The sequence below is a fragment of the Crinia signifera genome, chromosome 2, assembly GCF_055691185.1.
Source record: "Crinia signifera chromosome 2, ASM5569118v1, whole genome shotgun sequence".
In the NCBI taxonomy this organism is placed as follows: domain Eukaryota; kingdom Metazoa; phylum Chordata; class Amphibia; order Anura; family Myobatrachidae; genus Crinia; species Crinia signifera.
This window is the reverse complement of record NC_139218.1, coordinates 196307800-196324385: the sequence shown is the minus strand read 5'-3', so window position 1 is coordinate 196324385 and position 16586 is coordinate 196307800. Positions and strand designations below refer to the sequence as shown.

The 16586-nt window shown below is 43.4% G+C and overlaps 1 protein-coding gene across 3 annotated transcripts in view; it reads right to left on the bottom strand.

The window, feature by feature from the left end:
* The window catches only part of MAP7D1 (MAP7 domain containing 1), a 119055-nt gene that overhangs the window by 18971 nt on the left and 83498 nt on the right, over nucleotides 1–16586 (bottom strand). Inside the window, exons 5-10 of one of the 3 annotated variants that reach the window (XM_083173522.1) lie at nucleotides 10830–10944; nucleotides 9769–9879; nucleotides 5261–5365; nucleotides 5024–5148; nucleotides 4622–4755; nucleotides 4237–4541 (exon numbers count right to left, since the gene is read on the bottom strand). In XM_083173522.1, the coding sequence (XP_083029648.1) occupies nucleotides 4237–4541; nucleotides 4622–4755; nucleotides 5024–5148; nucleotides 5261–5365; nucleotides 9769–9879; nucleotides 10830–10944 (895 nt within the window). Of the gene's footprint in view, nucleotides 1–4236; nucleotides 4542–4621; nucleotides 4756–5023; nucleotides 5149–5242; nucleotides 5366–9768; nucleotides 9880–10829; nucleotides 10945–16586 lie in introns of all 3 variants that reach the window. The other 2 variants (XM_083173521.1, XM_083173520.1) reach the window with 2 other exon arrangements.

Here is a 16586-nt window from a genome sequence, read left to right as displayed (position 1 = left end):
AGGAATTGTATTCTGTGAAGGGGCATGCTATTTTTATTCATGTGCTTATAGCACATGAATATATATATTTAATTTGAAAATGTTTTTTTTTTTTTTACACATAACAGCCAGCAGAGGGCCGGGAGCCGAGAGCCGCTCATTAGATATTCATATATTCACTGCTCCAGATCATTACATATGCACGATCGGGTGCAGTGAATACCTGGTCCCCTGCTGGCTCTCCCAGGGGCAGCTTGTGCTGCCTGGGTCCCGGAGAGCCCTCCTCCCCTCCACATACATTCTGGGGCAGGCAGGGAGACTTCCATCTCCCTGCCTACCACCGTCCCCCGGCTCCCTGCGGGACGCCGCAGGGGTTAAGAATAGCCGTCAGGGGCAGCGAGCCCCTGCGACGTTGAATACGGGGACAGCGAGGCACCGGAACACGGCGACTGTGCAGCGAATCCTGAACAGGATTCGCTGCACATCGCCATAAAACTCATTGAATACTGCCCAATGTGTGTGGAACTTCACAGCACAGAACATGAGGTTATTGAATCAGCCCATATGTATAATGCTAAGCCTCTTATCTGTGCTCTGTAGTAGTTTTCTTTAATCACTTAAAAAGAGGACACACTTTAGAAAATAAAATCAATAAAGATGAAAAGTAACAGTTTGTATTCTATATGGGTTAATAATTGCTCAAAAAAAAATATTAGTCGTTGCTACCCATGTTGTATATATGCTCTTAAACGCAACAACATAGAAAGAGTAATGCGAAATAGTTAAAGTAGGTCTACCTAGATCATACTATAGTCTATCAATTAAATATGTTATAAACGTATAAGAACACAAAACCATTTAAATATAATAAAGCAGTATAAATAATTGACCTTTGTTAGAAAATATCCTATAATCTTATTCATAATTATCCAGTTGTCTTTTATTAGAGCTCTACTGCATTTATTAAGAATACTCGTGAGCTTGAAATACTGTCTAAATGGAATAGTAGAACTCTAATAAAATAAGACAATTATGAGATGTGATATAAGGCAACTGGATAATGAATTCACTTCTATACTTTGTACTTGTAAGCCAGCTCGAAGCAAATGCTTCAAAAGCTAGTAGATGTAATTTCCCTTGCTGCCAACAGATGGCAGTGTAAGCCTGCATGAAGAAAAGGCTTCTAAAGCTAGTAGATGTAGTTTTACTTGCTGCCAACAGATGGCAGTGTTTCGAAGCTGCACCGACTCGCTCTCTCTATCTATCAAGATTATAGGGAAATCAATAAATACATTACTTATGCTGTTTTTAATAATCATATATCATGTATGTTCTGAACATCTATAACAAATACTGTACAGAATAGATTGCTTTTATTCAGTCACACTAAATTTTATTTATCCAAACAGTTCTTAAAAACTGCATATAAAAAAAAAATAGTGTAAAAAAAATAAGAAAAACTTAAATGACCAGGACAGAAAAGAGAGCAACATATGATCCCATAGATAAATGGGGTGCCGGAAGACTGACAGACAGTCTGGATTCCGACAGCCATTACACCGATGTTGCAATCCCGACTGTTAAAATCCCGACACTCTGGGTCCCAACGGCCATCGGCTATTATCATTCGTGGGGGTCCATGACCCCCATAGAGGGAGAATGGAATAGGTGGCGAGTGCAGCGAGCCACTGTTCCCGCAGCATGGCAAGCACAGCGAGCCCGCAAGGGGCTTTGTTGCGCTCTCCCCACTGTCTGAGTCCGGGCTAATGACTGTCGGGATCCCGACTGTTGTCTGTGTGCTATACCACACCCGATAAATGGCAAGGTAGAAATATCAGTGCCACAATAGTAATTGTTACATGGTGTCCAAAAATACTTTAAAGAATACAAGAAATGAAGGTACAAAATGGTATTCCAATATTAAGCAGGTGACAGGAGGGGAGGGAGGATAAGGGGTTAAGGGAATACTAAAAGATGGAGAGGTCCATAGACTAATCATTGAGAACCAGTTCTTACTATAGAGGCGACCACCTAACATCTAATTCTAACATCATGGTCTTCATTATTGCTCCATTATTCTGGTTTCTAAAGAGGGGATTTCTTGTAGGCACCAGTTGAAACAGGAGAGAAAATGAAAAGCCGAAACCATGCATCCTCCTAGAATCATCTAGGAACACTTCAAACAGATGTCTAAAACCACCAAATACAGATGTAGCTATGCTCAGATTTGCCGAGTCACAATCCCGTAAATCCTTGCATCACAAAGGACAGCACTCGACAGGTGAGAGGTCTTTTTTAGTTTTTCTAGATACATACCAGCATTATTAATGCCAGAATGTACCAGATAAGCGACGTGAAGTGTAACATTTACATTGCGATGCGCATTATATATGCAGTCCACAGTGTGGAAATTGAGTAGGAGGGTGGAAATACAGAATTTCAAAAGTATTGAGGGCTCCAGAAAATCTGAAGTGTTGAGCTTAATAGATAGAAAAAGATAAGTGATAGACAGGGGCGGATCCAGAAGAAAATGATAGGTTGGGGTAGTGGTGCCAGGGTGCTATGATGGAGGGCAGCAGGGAGGAGAGGAAATAGAGAAGGAGAACAGAGAGAGAGGAGAGAAAAGGAGAGCAGAGAGAGAGAGAAAAGGAGAGCAGAGAGAGAGAGAGAAAGGAGAGCACAGAGAGAGATAGAGAGCGCAGAGATAGAGAGATAGAGGGCACAGAGAGAGAGAGAGAGAGAGAGAGAGAGAGAGAGAGGAGAGTGCATAACAAGGGGAGTACCATGCCTAAGTGAATGGTGGCCAACCTCCTAACAATAGTTTAAAATGAACACTGCAGATTCAGATACAGATACAAGTATGGCAACTTGGGTCCTTTGTTGAAGGCCTTCTATATGCAGAGAAAAATGGTGCAATATAGGGAACTGCTGGTCTGGCACTGGACAGTTTTAGAAATTGTTGCATATCAAGAGGAGGGGCACATTCTCCATTACCCACCAAGACTTTGATTTTAAAGTAAATAGAAGGGTATAAAAACATGGTAATCACAGGAAAATGTCCCCATGAGTATAAAGATGTGGTCAGAACAAAACGAATTAGTGTGAAAGGTCTAGCTCCAGCAGAGCTAATACATGGTGGAGGATTGGATAAGTCTGTCTTGTATCATGGAGGGCAGTCAAGCAGGGGCACACATTGGGGAAGATGTAGCTGGGAAACCACAGGTTGAGTATACATGCTAAGTCAGAGTTCTTAGAACAGACTAAACCCATTAGTCCAGGGGAAGACCCCAAACCATAGGACCAGAGAGAAAGAGGAACTTTGGATCCCTGCAGCCATGAGCAGGTCCATAGAGTAAGAAGTGGAGAGCAATTGCTGAGCTTAGCCTGTAACAGAGCTGTACTCTCGAAGAAACACACAGGATCTTGGCTGGTAGAACAAGCTAACAAGCTTAATGCCTAAGCAGGCCCGTCGATAAGAGCATAGCCAAAGCAGCAGAGCCTCCTTCAAGAGAGCAGCATTGACAAGCAAGGTCAGGCCCAGGTCAAAAGATGATCACAGGAGATGGTAGATGGATGATCCAAAACATGGAAGGATTGTGGGAAAGAACAACGGAAAGAGTATAGAGGAACTCTGGGAACGTCTGCCTCACCAGGGAAAATAGCAATGGCACCCACAGCATGAATTTGTGCTGCCAAAACAGTGGAGACAGCAGAGCCAAGTTAAGGACAGTAGTGGATGCAGGTGACCACCACAACTTAATTGTGTCAAAGCTCAAAACATAAGTGGCAGGCCCTAGAAGAAGTTTACAGCCAATGCCACTCTCCAAGTGCATCTGCCATATTAGGCTGACAGAACACAAAAATATGTTGCCAAAGAAATATGAGGAACTATATGGTAAATTGATTTTAAATACAGAATGAATAAAAATTATATTTTTAGGATACCTATTTCATTGGGACTTATGTGGCTCCCCAAAAAGTTGAAGAGAATTAAAAAATCTGGTCTACTAGACCACTAAGGCATAAAGTACTGCAGGTTATCATTTCAATAAATATATATAAGAATGTATTACTAGAAGTCAGTGTACATTAAAAAATGTTGAATTAATACAAAAAAATGTATCTTCCTGAACACATTTAGATGCACATTTTTGGCTCTTAGTACGGCTTTATGAAATAGAGTTTGACTGTGTTGTACCATTGCGTTGTCGCTCAGGTGTTAGTAAGGTGCAGTAAGGTTAGCAGATGCAAACAAACCTATAGATGGCGTTGTGCTGCAAGTTCCAACTTCTGGTGTTTCCTGTGCCTTCAGGAGTTCCCCCGACTGGGATGCAGGGGATGGTTGCCTCTCCTTCTCTACCTTTTGCTCTACTTTCTTCTCTCTAGTCTTGCCGGGTGTTTTGTCCTTTGGCTTCTCTACCTTGGGTTTGGACTTCGGTGTTACTTGAGCAGCCTTTGGGGGAGACAGCTTTGGGGTTAGTGGTGCTGAAGAGGCTGGACAGGGCGATGCTGGGCGTCGTGTAGGAGTAGATGGTGAGGATGGGCGATTTTTGGACTTTGTACTGCGGAGAATAAGAGAAACCATTAAAACATGTATTCCAAAGTGAGACAGCTTCTCATTATTCTGCATCGTGACACGGACCTTGTGTCAGGTGTTGGGGATGTACGGCTCTTCGTAGCAGGAAGTGACTGGCGCTTCTTCAGGATACGGTCCCTAGTCAGAGCACTTCTTTCACGCTCATTTTCTCTGTCTTTCTCCTTCTTTTCTTTCTTTTTCTAATAAGATTGCAAGACAGTTCTCTAGATGCTGTGAACACCACCTTACCCAACATACATTTTAACCAATTTAATAAGTAAAGCAGAAAACAAGGCGAATACCAAACGGAATATTCATTATCATTACACAACCTATAATTTATTAAAAGCTAATAAGACCATAGTACTATGAATTATAATACATGCATTATTTATTGTCCTCTCAATCCTACTTTTGATTTCATATCTTAATAGAATAAAAGCTCTCTGAGCGGAAAGTAATACTCACTAGGGAGGAATCGCTCCTCTTTCTGGGGGTTACATCGGGGCTGCTGGCAGTGGTCCTACGGCGGTGCTTGTGATTACATGGGGCTAGTGGGCTTGCAGAGGCAGAACGGGGACATACCAAAGAGCCTGGCAAGGAAGAACGATATGTTAGCGTTGCACAGAAAGGAAAATAATGCTGGAAAACCATATTAGGACAGAAACATCCTACTTTAGGTCTTACTGAGATCTCTGCTGTTACCCGGGAGAGCTGCTGCACTGCGGCTTCGGGCTAGAAAGGACAGTGTGGGTGTCATCAGACGGTCAACAATGCTGCTTTCCCAAGGGCTGAGCTGCAAGCTCCTGTCTGCATAAAATAAACCAGTTTTAAAATATGATTTTGGAAAAAAACTCAGAGAAGGAAAACAAGAATGCCAGATTATATATGTTTTTATATTTAACAGAGTATCCAAATGTGATACTAAGCAATTGTCATTTTTATAATAACATTTAGCAGAATTTTTTTGGAGGCTTAACTAAGGAGAATAATGTAAGATCCATTATATTATATTACAGCTTTTACCTGTAGAGGAGGAGGAGGAGGAGGAGGAGGAGGAGGAGAAGGAGGCGAAAATTGAAAAATATATTGAGCGCTACTGACAAATCTAAGACAGAAACTTCTAATAAGATTGAGAATATGTGTATATATACGTGAATATCAAAAATGTTAGCCAGTTGTAAATTTTAGATGCATTAGCAAATCGTCTCTTGGGGTATGTCAGTGGCACTTGAGGATGTTTGGAGTGTCACTTGTGGGGTCAGTTCCTCACCTACAAAGTGTTATCCTGCCCTCCAACGCCTTCCCGCCCAACAATACCATTTGGTGTGCTATACCCTCTAGACACTGAAGAAACTATTGGCCCTTTTACACCGAGGCCAGCGTTGGTGTAAAAGGGGCCAACCCAGGTCCATTAACACTGGTTTCCTACCCAGGTCCTGACCTGGGTTGAACACTGGTTGGACCTTGGTCGTGGGCGGTTTAAATGGTCCCAACCCAGGTTGGGACATCCGGGTAGTGCTGAAAGGATATCAGAAGTGAAGACAGCAGCCAGGAAGCATACAGGTAGGGGGGTGGGGGGAGCACATGGGAGATTTGGTCTGCTGCTGCAGGGGAAGGGGGCTCGGGTGAGAACATGGGAGATGCTGCACTTTTATACCGCTATGTGTCCTTGAGCACTGAATATAACTTTTAAAAAAAAAAAAACATTTTAGAAAATAAACAAACCAACATTTTTTAAAGCTAACTTGTCATATCTTTTAATTTTAAATAATTGAGGGAAGGTTAGCTGGCAGTTTATCAGTCCTAAAATGGACATTTTTAATGTCATCCATAGGGAAAAGCAGGGCTGACCCAGGTTCAGTGGAGGCGGCGCAGACCTAGGTCCGACCTGGGTCACAGTGCTGTGTAAATGGGGTATGAAGCTGGGTCCAACCTTGGAAACTCCTGTGTTGAAAAACCAGGGTCCGACCAGGGATTTTGGTGTAAAAGGGGTATAAGTGTGGCCTGCATACCCAGTGATGCCTAGTCCTCTGGTGAGTGAACCAGTTATAACCTTGTTCACAGATGAACAACAGTACACAATTTGGAGGCTTTTTTTTTTGTCCAGAATAGTAATAGTACTAACCTAACCTAAGCCTACTAGCTTCAAACAATGTAATTACAGGAAATCCACAAAAACTTTTAGTCATGCACTAAAAGGTTTGTATATGTTGGCACCTTGGAAACATTTCACTGGCTTGTAATGTTAAACATCGGGCACCCAAAGAGACAAAAAAAAACATTTCCTAAACCTGTACTAGGGTTTGATCAGTAAAAGGCCTAGAATACAATAGCAGCTTTATGATCCCAAACACGTAGAGAGGGGAAAAAAAAAAAAAAAAGATGTTGGTGCACTATGCAAACATTATTACTCTAAATAAAAATCAATATTACAATAAAATATCATACAGTATAAGAGGTTGTTCCCATAAATTTAGCCCAAAACACCATCAGAATAGGGAAGACTGCAGAGTGTTTACAAAGGAGAAAGCAGGCAAAAACAATGATGAAGCTCCAACCTCCGCTACCGCCCTGGAAATATTTGGAAGGCCCAAGCTGGTTATTCACAACATTCCTGAGAAACTGAAAGTACTTTGCAGCCAGAGTCTTGGAGCATTAGTTTCATTTATATACATGGACAGACAGGTAATACTGAAGTCCTAGAAACTTATTCTTTTGATATAAAATCATGTTGTTTTGTGGGTTTAAGATATATTATAGCAGCACAAGCTCTTCCTGCTTCACCTCTTTATCGAGGCGAATAGGAAGCCATACCAATATGACATCTTTGCAGATAACAGAGAAAAGTGCTTTTTCACTACATTGTCTGCTCTAATACATATAGAGGTACGTACAGTAAGTGTCATATAGCACTGGTGCATTTTACACTCTCTTCTTACCTCTCTCCCTTTGTGAAGCAATCAGCGACAAAGAAAAACCTACAGATGTGTCTACTGCAGGGCCGGATTAACAATGGGCCTGATGGAGCTACAGCTCCAGGCCCACTCTCCAAATAGGCCCATTTTGTAGCTGAGGGCCAGGGCTTTCCAACGAGCCTGGCCCCGCGCCGCTAGCCCCCCGGGAACAAGAGATACCACCAGGCAAAGCTGGAACGTTTTCCCCATAGGATAACATGGGCCCCGCTAATTCCAAACCTCCACCCGATTCCAACGGCTGCCAGTTCCTCCACCGGCATCACAGAAGCTCGAGGTTAATCTCAGTCTAACCCATATCGCTGGGCCTTTAATCTAATACCAGGCTGGTCCATATGGGTTCATTGGTTCTAGAGATATTGCGGGTAAACCAATTTTTTTTCTCCCCGCGATACCTGTACTGTGGTCTGCGGGGGGTCTCCGTCACCTCCCAGCCGGCTCCTGATGCCTACACACCAGAGACAGCTAAGCAGGCTGTCCCCGGCGCCTCCTCCTCCCCCCTGCAGCCGGAAGGAAGTCCGTCTGCGTTGATAGGGGGAGGAAGGGCTTACCTTCCGGGGTCCAGGAGGACCTGCAAGTAGGTAAGCCCAAGGGAGGGGGAGAGGGGGGGTCGGCAAGGTGGCGGGGTTGCGGCGAAAAGAAGCCCATAGGCTTCTATAGGGTATCGCCACCCAAGGGTGCGGCCGGGTAATAGTACATAGAAAAATGCGGTAAAACGGGGGTTTTACCGCATTTTCCCTTTAGTACATCCCGCCCTTACTGTATGTAGCATAATTTTTAATAGGCATTATGGTGTTTGGCATAATATGTATTGGGGATTATGGTGTGAGGCTTGTCATGTAATGGGCATTATGGTGTAAATTTTTGATGCGCGCCTATTTATGAAGCATATTGTGCATTACTGCTCAATCTGTTTAGTATAGTGCAGGCATGTCCAAACGATGTCCCTCAAGCTGTTGTGAAACTACAAGTCTCATCATGCATTGCCAAAGTTTTGCTATTAAGGATTGCTAAAACTATGTCAAGGCATGCTGGGACGTGTAGTTTCACAACAGCTGGAGGGCCACTGTTTGGCCATGCCTCGTATAGTGTGTATTTTGGCTTGATCCATGTGGCAAAATGTGAATTTTGCCTTAATCTGTGTGGCATAATGTGAATTTTGGCTCAATTGGTGTGAATTTTGGCTCATTCCATGTGGCATAATGTGTAAGAGGCAAGTACAGAATAAGGGGGTTACGATTGTGTTGCATGACTTGTATAAGGGGTATATGGTGTGGTAAACTTAGGTGACCATATAAAAGGTGCTGAAATGTTGTCTACCAAGTTTTAGCTTTCAGTATTTTTTTTATGACTTGAATGCCGCCTCACCCCGCAAGTATCTTAGGACATTGGCATCCTGTGGGTGCACCTTTGGAGGGCACCCGCCAATATATCTCCCTGCATTTTTCCTATGCCAGCCCACTGCCTTTTCCAGGCATATATAATTAGTTGAAAGTATTTACACAAATAGAGACACACCCATGAGCAGACCACCCAACCAGAACACTGGTCATGCCCCCCACATTATTAGGTGCTGGCCACCACCCCTATTATTGCGCATAATAGGCCCTTGATCATTTTCAGCTCCAGGCCCATTTAGACCTTAATCTGGCTCTGGTCTACTGCACATACATCTATACTGCGTGCGCTACAAGTCCCATTACATGTAACGCGCAAAGCTCTATGTGACTTGGTAGCACTGAGTAGCCGCGGTTGCATGCAAATTTTCTGAAGCTGACTGTGTGCCTTATTTGCAAATCTTTGTGAATAAAAAATTATGGAAAAAGTAGCATGCAAAGATGCTCAGCGCTGCTATGTCATGGCGCAAATGGAAGGGCTATTTAATGCACAAAGAGGCTTGATCAGGCATGTCCAAACTGTGGCCCTCCAGCTGTTGTGAAACTACACATCCCATCATGCCTTGCCATAGGTTTAGCATTCCCTAATAGCAAAACTGTGGCAAGGCATGATGGGACTTTTAGTTTCACAACAGCTGGAGGGCCATAGTTTGGACATGCCTGGGCTTGATGTTTGTTGACACATCTGTAAACCACTCTATAATTCGCTGTGATATAGATATGAACTGATTTATAAGCCCGCACTGTTAAACAAGACCTGGTTTTAAGTCACACAGTGAAAACTGGTATTCTTGCACCAGGTCTAGAGAAAACATTTCCCACAACAACATAGAGCTCTTACTTCTGTTTGGAGAGTTCCACAAGGTGGCAGAAGATTTGGATAATCGTTTGTTGATTATCGAGTCAACATGTCTGGGAAGGTTTACGGCTGATACAGAGCATCTGTTTGCTGCTGAAATAAAAAATAAACAGAAAAACAAACCCATAAGGCTGGCTGATTACATATATACTGAAGCAACTAACTTCTGAGGCAGTGCAGGAGCTAGATTTAATGTAATTAAGGACCAAAATATACTATTGTAACAAACACCTGAAATTAATACAACAATTACTATCATCCTTTTTATTTTTGGCGCCATAAAGGTTCTGTAGTGCCTAACAAAGTATATAAAAAATGAGCAAATCAAGAAAAACAGTGACAGTACAAGATTATGTGAACAGGTACATGGTATATAAACATTGCTGTATCAGCAGACAAGACACTGAAATAAGTATTAGGGTGGTAAAAAGTGGTAAGGCATATAGGAGAGTCTAAAGGTGCATGCAGACAAGACACTGAAACAAGTATTAGGGTGGTAAAAAGTGGTAAGGCATATAGGAGAGTCTAAAGGTGCATGCACAGCGATGATGGGGGAAAGAATTGGGATGAAAAACACGCATTGCATACAAACTTATTTGCCTGTCTAAGTGATTTTCCTGAACGCTATGGAAGCCATCCACCCCGTCGCTCATCTGATTGTAATGCCAGCAGATGCGCAGTGGTGTCTGGGGATAATGCTCCCACTGCCGGGCCGTACACACTGGGCGGCTTTTGAGCTGAAAGCAGCTCAAACAGCAAAAATGAGCTGTTTTCAGCTCAAAATCACTCAGTGTGTAAGGGAGTTAAGAAAAGAAAAAAGCACATTAGGATAGAGGGCCCTGCTCGTGAGCTTACAACCGAAAAAAGAAGGAGCAGACAGACAATAGTGACACAGATAGGGTAGACAGTGCGTGGAACAGAGGGTTAAGATGAGAGATGGCTGGGTTTCATAAAGTAGTGGATACAATAAATAAAATTCCCAAAAATAACATACATAAACCTAAGGTTGTAAAGACCGCACCCTCATATCGGTTATTACTTACTGCCTTTTTGTCCAGGAGAGTTCTGGTTCAGTGCGCCTGCCCAGGACCATCGCTGCTGGCGAATCTCTGCCCAAGTCTTCTTTGTAGTGCGGCTGACTGCAGACTCATATCTCTCCTAAGAAATTACACAATGTTATAATTACATTTATTTAAATAATAAAAAAAAAAAAACCAAGGGTAATGGGTTTTACAATTAATGGAGCATTTTAGGTGCTTATACGACCAAAACAAAGCTGTTAATCTAATCAGTAACTAATAGAGCATATTATGTTATGTTATATGTTATGCTCTATAAAGGTTGAGTATCCCTTATTATCCAAAATGCTTGGGACCAGAAGAATTTTGGATAACAGATTATTCCATATTTTAGAATATTTTTTATATTTCAATGAGGTATCTTGCACTTATGTTGTACAAACACATGAAATACAAACAAATATATTTTATTTGTGCATAAAACAAGGTTTCAAAACATGAAACAAAGTTTGTGTACTATCTCAGATACTGAATTTAAATGCCAAGCAATCATTGTTTTACACATATTTAGTGCCAGATATATATCATGTCCTCAGTAATGCTGTTATAGTTGTTTGTTTTTACACCTGAAGACAGGGAGTGTTTACCCTGAAACGTTGCTGTACAGATGTAGCGACGCTCATCCAGACCACCCCGGCTCACGAGCGGATGCTACATCTGACTGGGACGCGCATCCCAGTTGCCCGTTGGCGGGAACCCTGCCCATCTCCGCTTCAGGTAGACAGGCTGGTATAGGGGGGGGGGGGGGAAAGCTCTGTTGTAAGGGGACGCGCGCATGTCCCCTTCCGAAGGCTGGCGGGGGCTGGGACCGTCAGCCCCTGCAGTGATCAGCAGCGCTACATCTGTATATGCTTTAATATGATTTTTTAACTTATATCTGGTGTGCCGTGTTATGTGTACCTTCTATTGTACATACCTGCTCTATGCTATTTGATTACAATGGCACCTGGGGTTTTGATATTGTGACTGAGGAGTGCTGAGCCGCTGCTATGCTCTTATATAGTATATAGCGTTTTTCTTGTTTGCTTAGTTTCGCATTGCAGACCATAAGGCATACGATGCGATGCGATGTTAGCCAATGTTATACAATTTTAAATTGTATACCATCGATTTGTATGCCATTGTATGGCATATACAATGGTATACGATTTTAAATTGTATAAGCACCCTAATGGGTGTTTTCAATGTTAAATGTGCCCCCTATAAGATAAATAATAGTATAAGCACCGTAATAGGTGCTTACAATGTTAAAAGCACCCCCACGCCACCCCAAAGCGTGGCGAGCGAAGCTCGCTGCGCTCGCCACACTATATAAAATCAACTCCACGCCGACGTGGATAGTGGGGGTATGAAAAGTCTGGAGGATACATACCGCCGCCCCTCACAGGCTTGCCACGCTTCGGGTTGGTGTTGATAGTGGCGTGGGGGTGCATTTAACATTGTAAGCACCTATTAAGGTGCTTATACAATTAAAAATCGTATAGGGGGACCATTTAACATTGAAAAAAACCATTAGGGTGCTTATACAATTTAAAATCGCATTGCATTGCATGCCATATACTATGGTAGAGAACACAAGTACGATTTGGGCCATTTATTTGGATACAATTTATCAATTGTTCTTTTAATAGCCTTTTAATAGCCTTTAATTGTGGCAAATTGAAGTATTTAGAGTTCATGAAACCTCACTTTTCATGGCACATAATCCATTCATGTACTTGCTATGTACACAAATTAGTCTCCTCAACATCAAAAAAAATAATCACATTATTGGTACTACAAGTTAGCTAAAAAAACTCCTTATACCAAGCTGTGATATGGCCAGGCCTTTATATAAAACATAACTGCAAGTCTGTCAAACACTCCACGAATGTTATTTAGTAGTGAGGCTCTACTTTAAAATACATTTCTTTCATCTTTCTTCAAAAGGATGAAAAACAAAAATACCAGGAAATTGGCTTTGTAGCAACAGCAAAAACACCATTAACCATCACATGAAGTCTGGTTATGCAAAGATCAAGACAGATGAAGCAGGGCACTGATGGTATCCACCCATTTGTCCTGAAGTGAAAAAGTCATAAATCAACTAAGATGATGATCTACCACTAATATCACTTTCAGACCTACGACCCAGGAATTTTCCTGCTTGGACCTGCTTTTTCACTGCAAAAAAAAAGGTGTGTTAGACCTGGTGAATTATATATATATTATATATCTATATATATATCTATCTATCTATATAGATAGATAGATAGATAGATAGATAGGTGCGCTATAACACCAATACTTATACTTTTGAACGCAAATGAATCGATAATTTGTAAAAACAAATTGACGTTTATTGGATTTATTCAAAATTCATCAGCGTTTTCACAGGTGTCATACGAAAGATCAATCCGCAGCCCAACACGTTTCATCCCTCAGGACAGGGGCAGTGAACAAATCTAGAGGTACTAAATCCTCTGGTAAAAGTGGAGATGATAATGTCAAAATAAGTTTTGGATACTGTGGTTTTTAAACGCGACAGGTATTTTCTGGGCCGCCGATTTTACAAATGCTGCATACAAAACTCCAACAAGATGGTGAAAGGTCATGAATCACTTTTGACACCAGTATATTGGCTGTAAACCTCTGTCTCCAATACAACTCAATTGGGAAATCGCTGTGTAGCACAGGTCCTCAGAGAGCCAGTGGACACCAGAACACAACAGTCATCTCTGTTGCTAGGCTCCACCAGGTGCTTAAACTACACACTGCTGCAGTACATCCATCTCCTCCAGGCAGCCCCAAATGCTACATCAGCTCCCTGAAGAAGACCGGAAGGCGGACACGCGTTGGAGGACATACCCTATCCTAACCCATCCACAAGTCTCCTCCAGCTAGAGGAGTTGAGCGCACGGTGCCCGGCTTAGTTGCGGTCATCAAGCAGTTAGTCTCGCAACACCGTCTTGCTTTACGGCTGCACTACAGCCCTGCGGCGCTGTGAGGACTGGAGGATCACGGTCGACAGGAGAGCAGACATTGAGGGACGTTAGAAGACAGGTGAGCGTGTACCACGAGGAGGACCGGGCGCCAGCCTCCCGTCCCACATGCTACCTGTGTTGGAACAACTAGACTTTTTGCCCAGTGACTTTGTCTGCTGCCTATCAGCTTACCTACACCTGCCATCAGCCCCAGCCCTCATCACCATCACCCCAAACCCTACCCTGTGCATTTTTCTTTTGATATTGTAACTAAGTTAAATAAAGCTTTTTATTCACATATCCGCAACCATCCTTAACACTTAATTTCTGACACTCTAATGCTGCTTTCACACCTGCTTAGACCAGGTATTTAAAAAGTTTTTTAAAACGGGGCAGAGGAAGTTTAACCCCATTCACACCGCATGTAAATACCTGGTCTAAAGCAGGTTTGCGGTGTGAAAGCAAAGTGCCAACCCCCCCCGGACAGCCTCCCCCCTGGACAGCCTCCCCATCCCCCCGACCTTCGCCTGATGCCGCTCTCTCTGCTCCGGGCAGTGAGGGTGCTGCTGCTGGGAGCTCCGGGCATCATCCTGTGTGGGACGCTCCGGGAACCTGGCTGCCCGCTCTGGCACTACTCTCCATGGGAGCTGAGCTGCTGGGACAGGGCAGACAGCCGCTCGCAGCCCAGCAGCTCGCCCGTCCCCGCAGGCGGTAGATCCAGTTCCCCCCACCTGCGCCTGATGCCGCTCTCTCTTCTGTGCGCCGGGCACAGTGCTCCTGAATGCTCCGGGCAGTGAGGGTGCTGCTGCTGCTGGGAGCTCCGGGCATCATCCTGTGTGTGACGCTCCGGGTTGTGCCAGTCTGCACTCCGGGAACCTGGCTGCCCGCTCTGGCACTACTCACCATGGGAGCTGAGCTGCTGGGACAGGGCAGACAGCCGCTCGCAGCCCAGTGGCTCGCCCGTCCCCGCTCACCTCCCTGCAGGTGGTAGATCCAGTCCCCCCCACCTGCGCCTGAAGCCGCTCTCTCTTCTGTGCGCCAGGCAAAGTGCTGCTGCTGCTGGGAGCTCCAGGCATCTGATCCGGGGTGTGCCAGTCTGCATTCCGGGAGCCTGGCTGCCCACTCTGGCACTACTTACCACGGGAGCTGAGCTGCAGGTACAGGGGGGGGGGGGAATACCGTTTCAGACACCAAAAAAAACGGGTCTGAAACGGGTAGGACCCTGCTTTTTTACAGTTTCCGAAAACCGTGTTTTTGGAAACGGTAAAATCACTGCACCTTTCAGACCGCACATATAACAGTTTTAAAACTGTTAAAAATCTGCAAAATACCTGGTTTTTTTGTGCGGTCTGAAAGGGGTATTAAACTGCACCTACTCCATTGCTCCAGCATAGAGCCCAACACAAGGGCTATCATAAGCCCTAAACGCTAGTTAATGCAGACTTATGCTTGATTGTTGACCCAGGACTAAAGACCCACAAAAAACACTGGACAAATTAAAGGTGCGCTGTCCTGGGAACCAAACCCAGTCTGGTATACAAGGAGAGGAGTGGGTCTATGAGTTTCTTGTGTTACACCAAAGAGATCATTACTAACAAAAGCCCAAAGCCCTTTTTATTTCCTTGTAGGTGGCCTAAACTTAAGTAAGGTGCCCATACAGTATTTGTTAATGCATTAACATTTGACACGTGTCACTGGATTTTAATGTTCCATTGTTTAAAACAAGTGGGCACCTGCCAAGAGTAGCTTAACTGTCAAGGCCCCCATACACTGTGGTTCTTCTACGGGGGAAGTCGCATCCAATTTCCCTTGAGCCGGGTCCCTCCTGCATGTGATGTATCGCATGCAATCCCCACTCCTTGCCACCGGGAGGAGGTCTGACCCAGAGATCATAAGTGCAACACATATGATTTCCGGGTCCGCGCATTAGATCGGCTCTCAGACACATGCTATTTGGCCTGATTTCATGCGATTTCTTGACCCAATCTGCTGAAATTGGGCCCAAATCACATAGTGTATGGGGGCCTTAAGATTCCTTGCCACGTGATGTTTTAATGGCGAATTCACTATTTGTAGTCCCTTACATTACTGATGTGCCTGAAGTTTATAAAATAGCTATTTTCAGGGCCAGCAAAACATGCATTGGCCCATACGAATGCACTGCCATCTCACAAACTTATTTGTATGGTCTTCCTCTGGACCTCTAGTATTTAACCTTGTGCTTGTGGATCCTGTATCTAATTTATACCTTACTCCTGTGTGCACATTCATGAATAAATATACAGCATTTTTTTCTACCTATGCAAATCTGGTCACAGCTAAATCCCTTGATGCATTTTGCGCTTACATTTGTGTCCAGTTTTGGGTAAGATTCTCTATGAAGTTGTGAGCAAATCAAAAAGATATTTAGATACAGTAGGTGAGGGTAGTGTCAAATCTAAAATTGCAGTGACCAATAAAAAATAAGGCAATCCAGCATTTGTATGCTACATGCTAAAACAGCAAGTATTTACTCTGCATGCACAAAATTGTTTGCACCCCTGGTTTTACAGTTGCACAGCTGCACACGTTTTTTGCTTGCTCCCAATTTAGTATCAGCCTCATATTGAGAACAGCATAACATTGTAGAACAGAGGCAAAATCAAATAAAAAAACAAAAGAACAAACATTAAATAAAAAAAATAAGATGGTCAGAATGTTTTGCTACCAAATTTGGTCTATGTTTATGTGCATATAGCTAATTAATAAAATCGGGTGC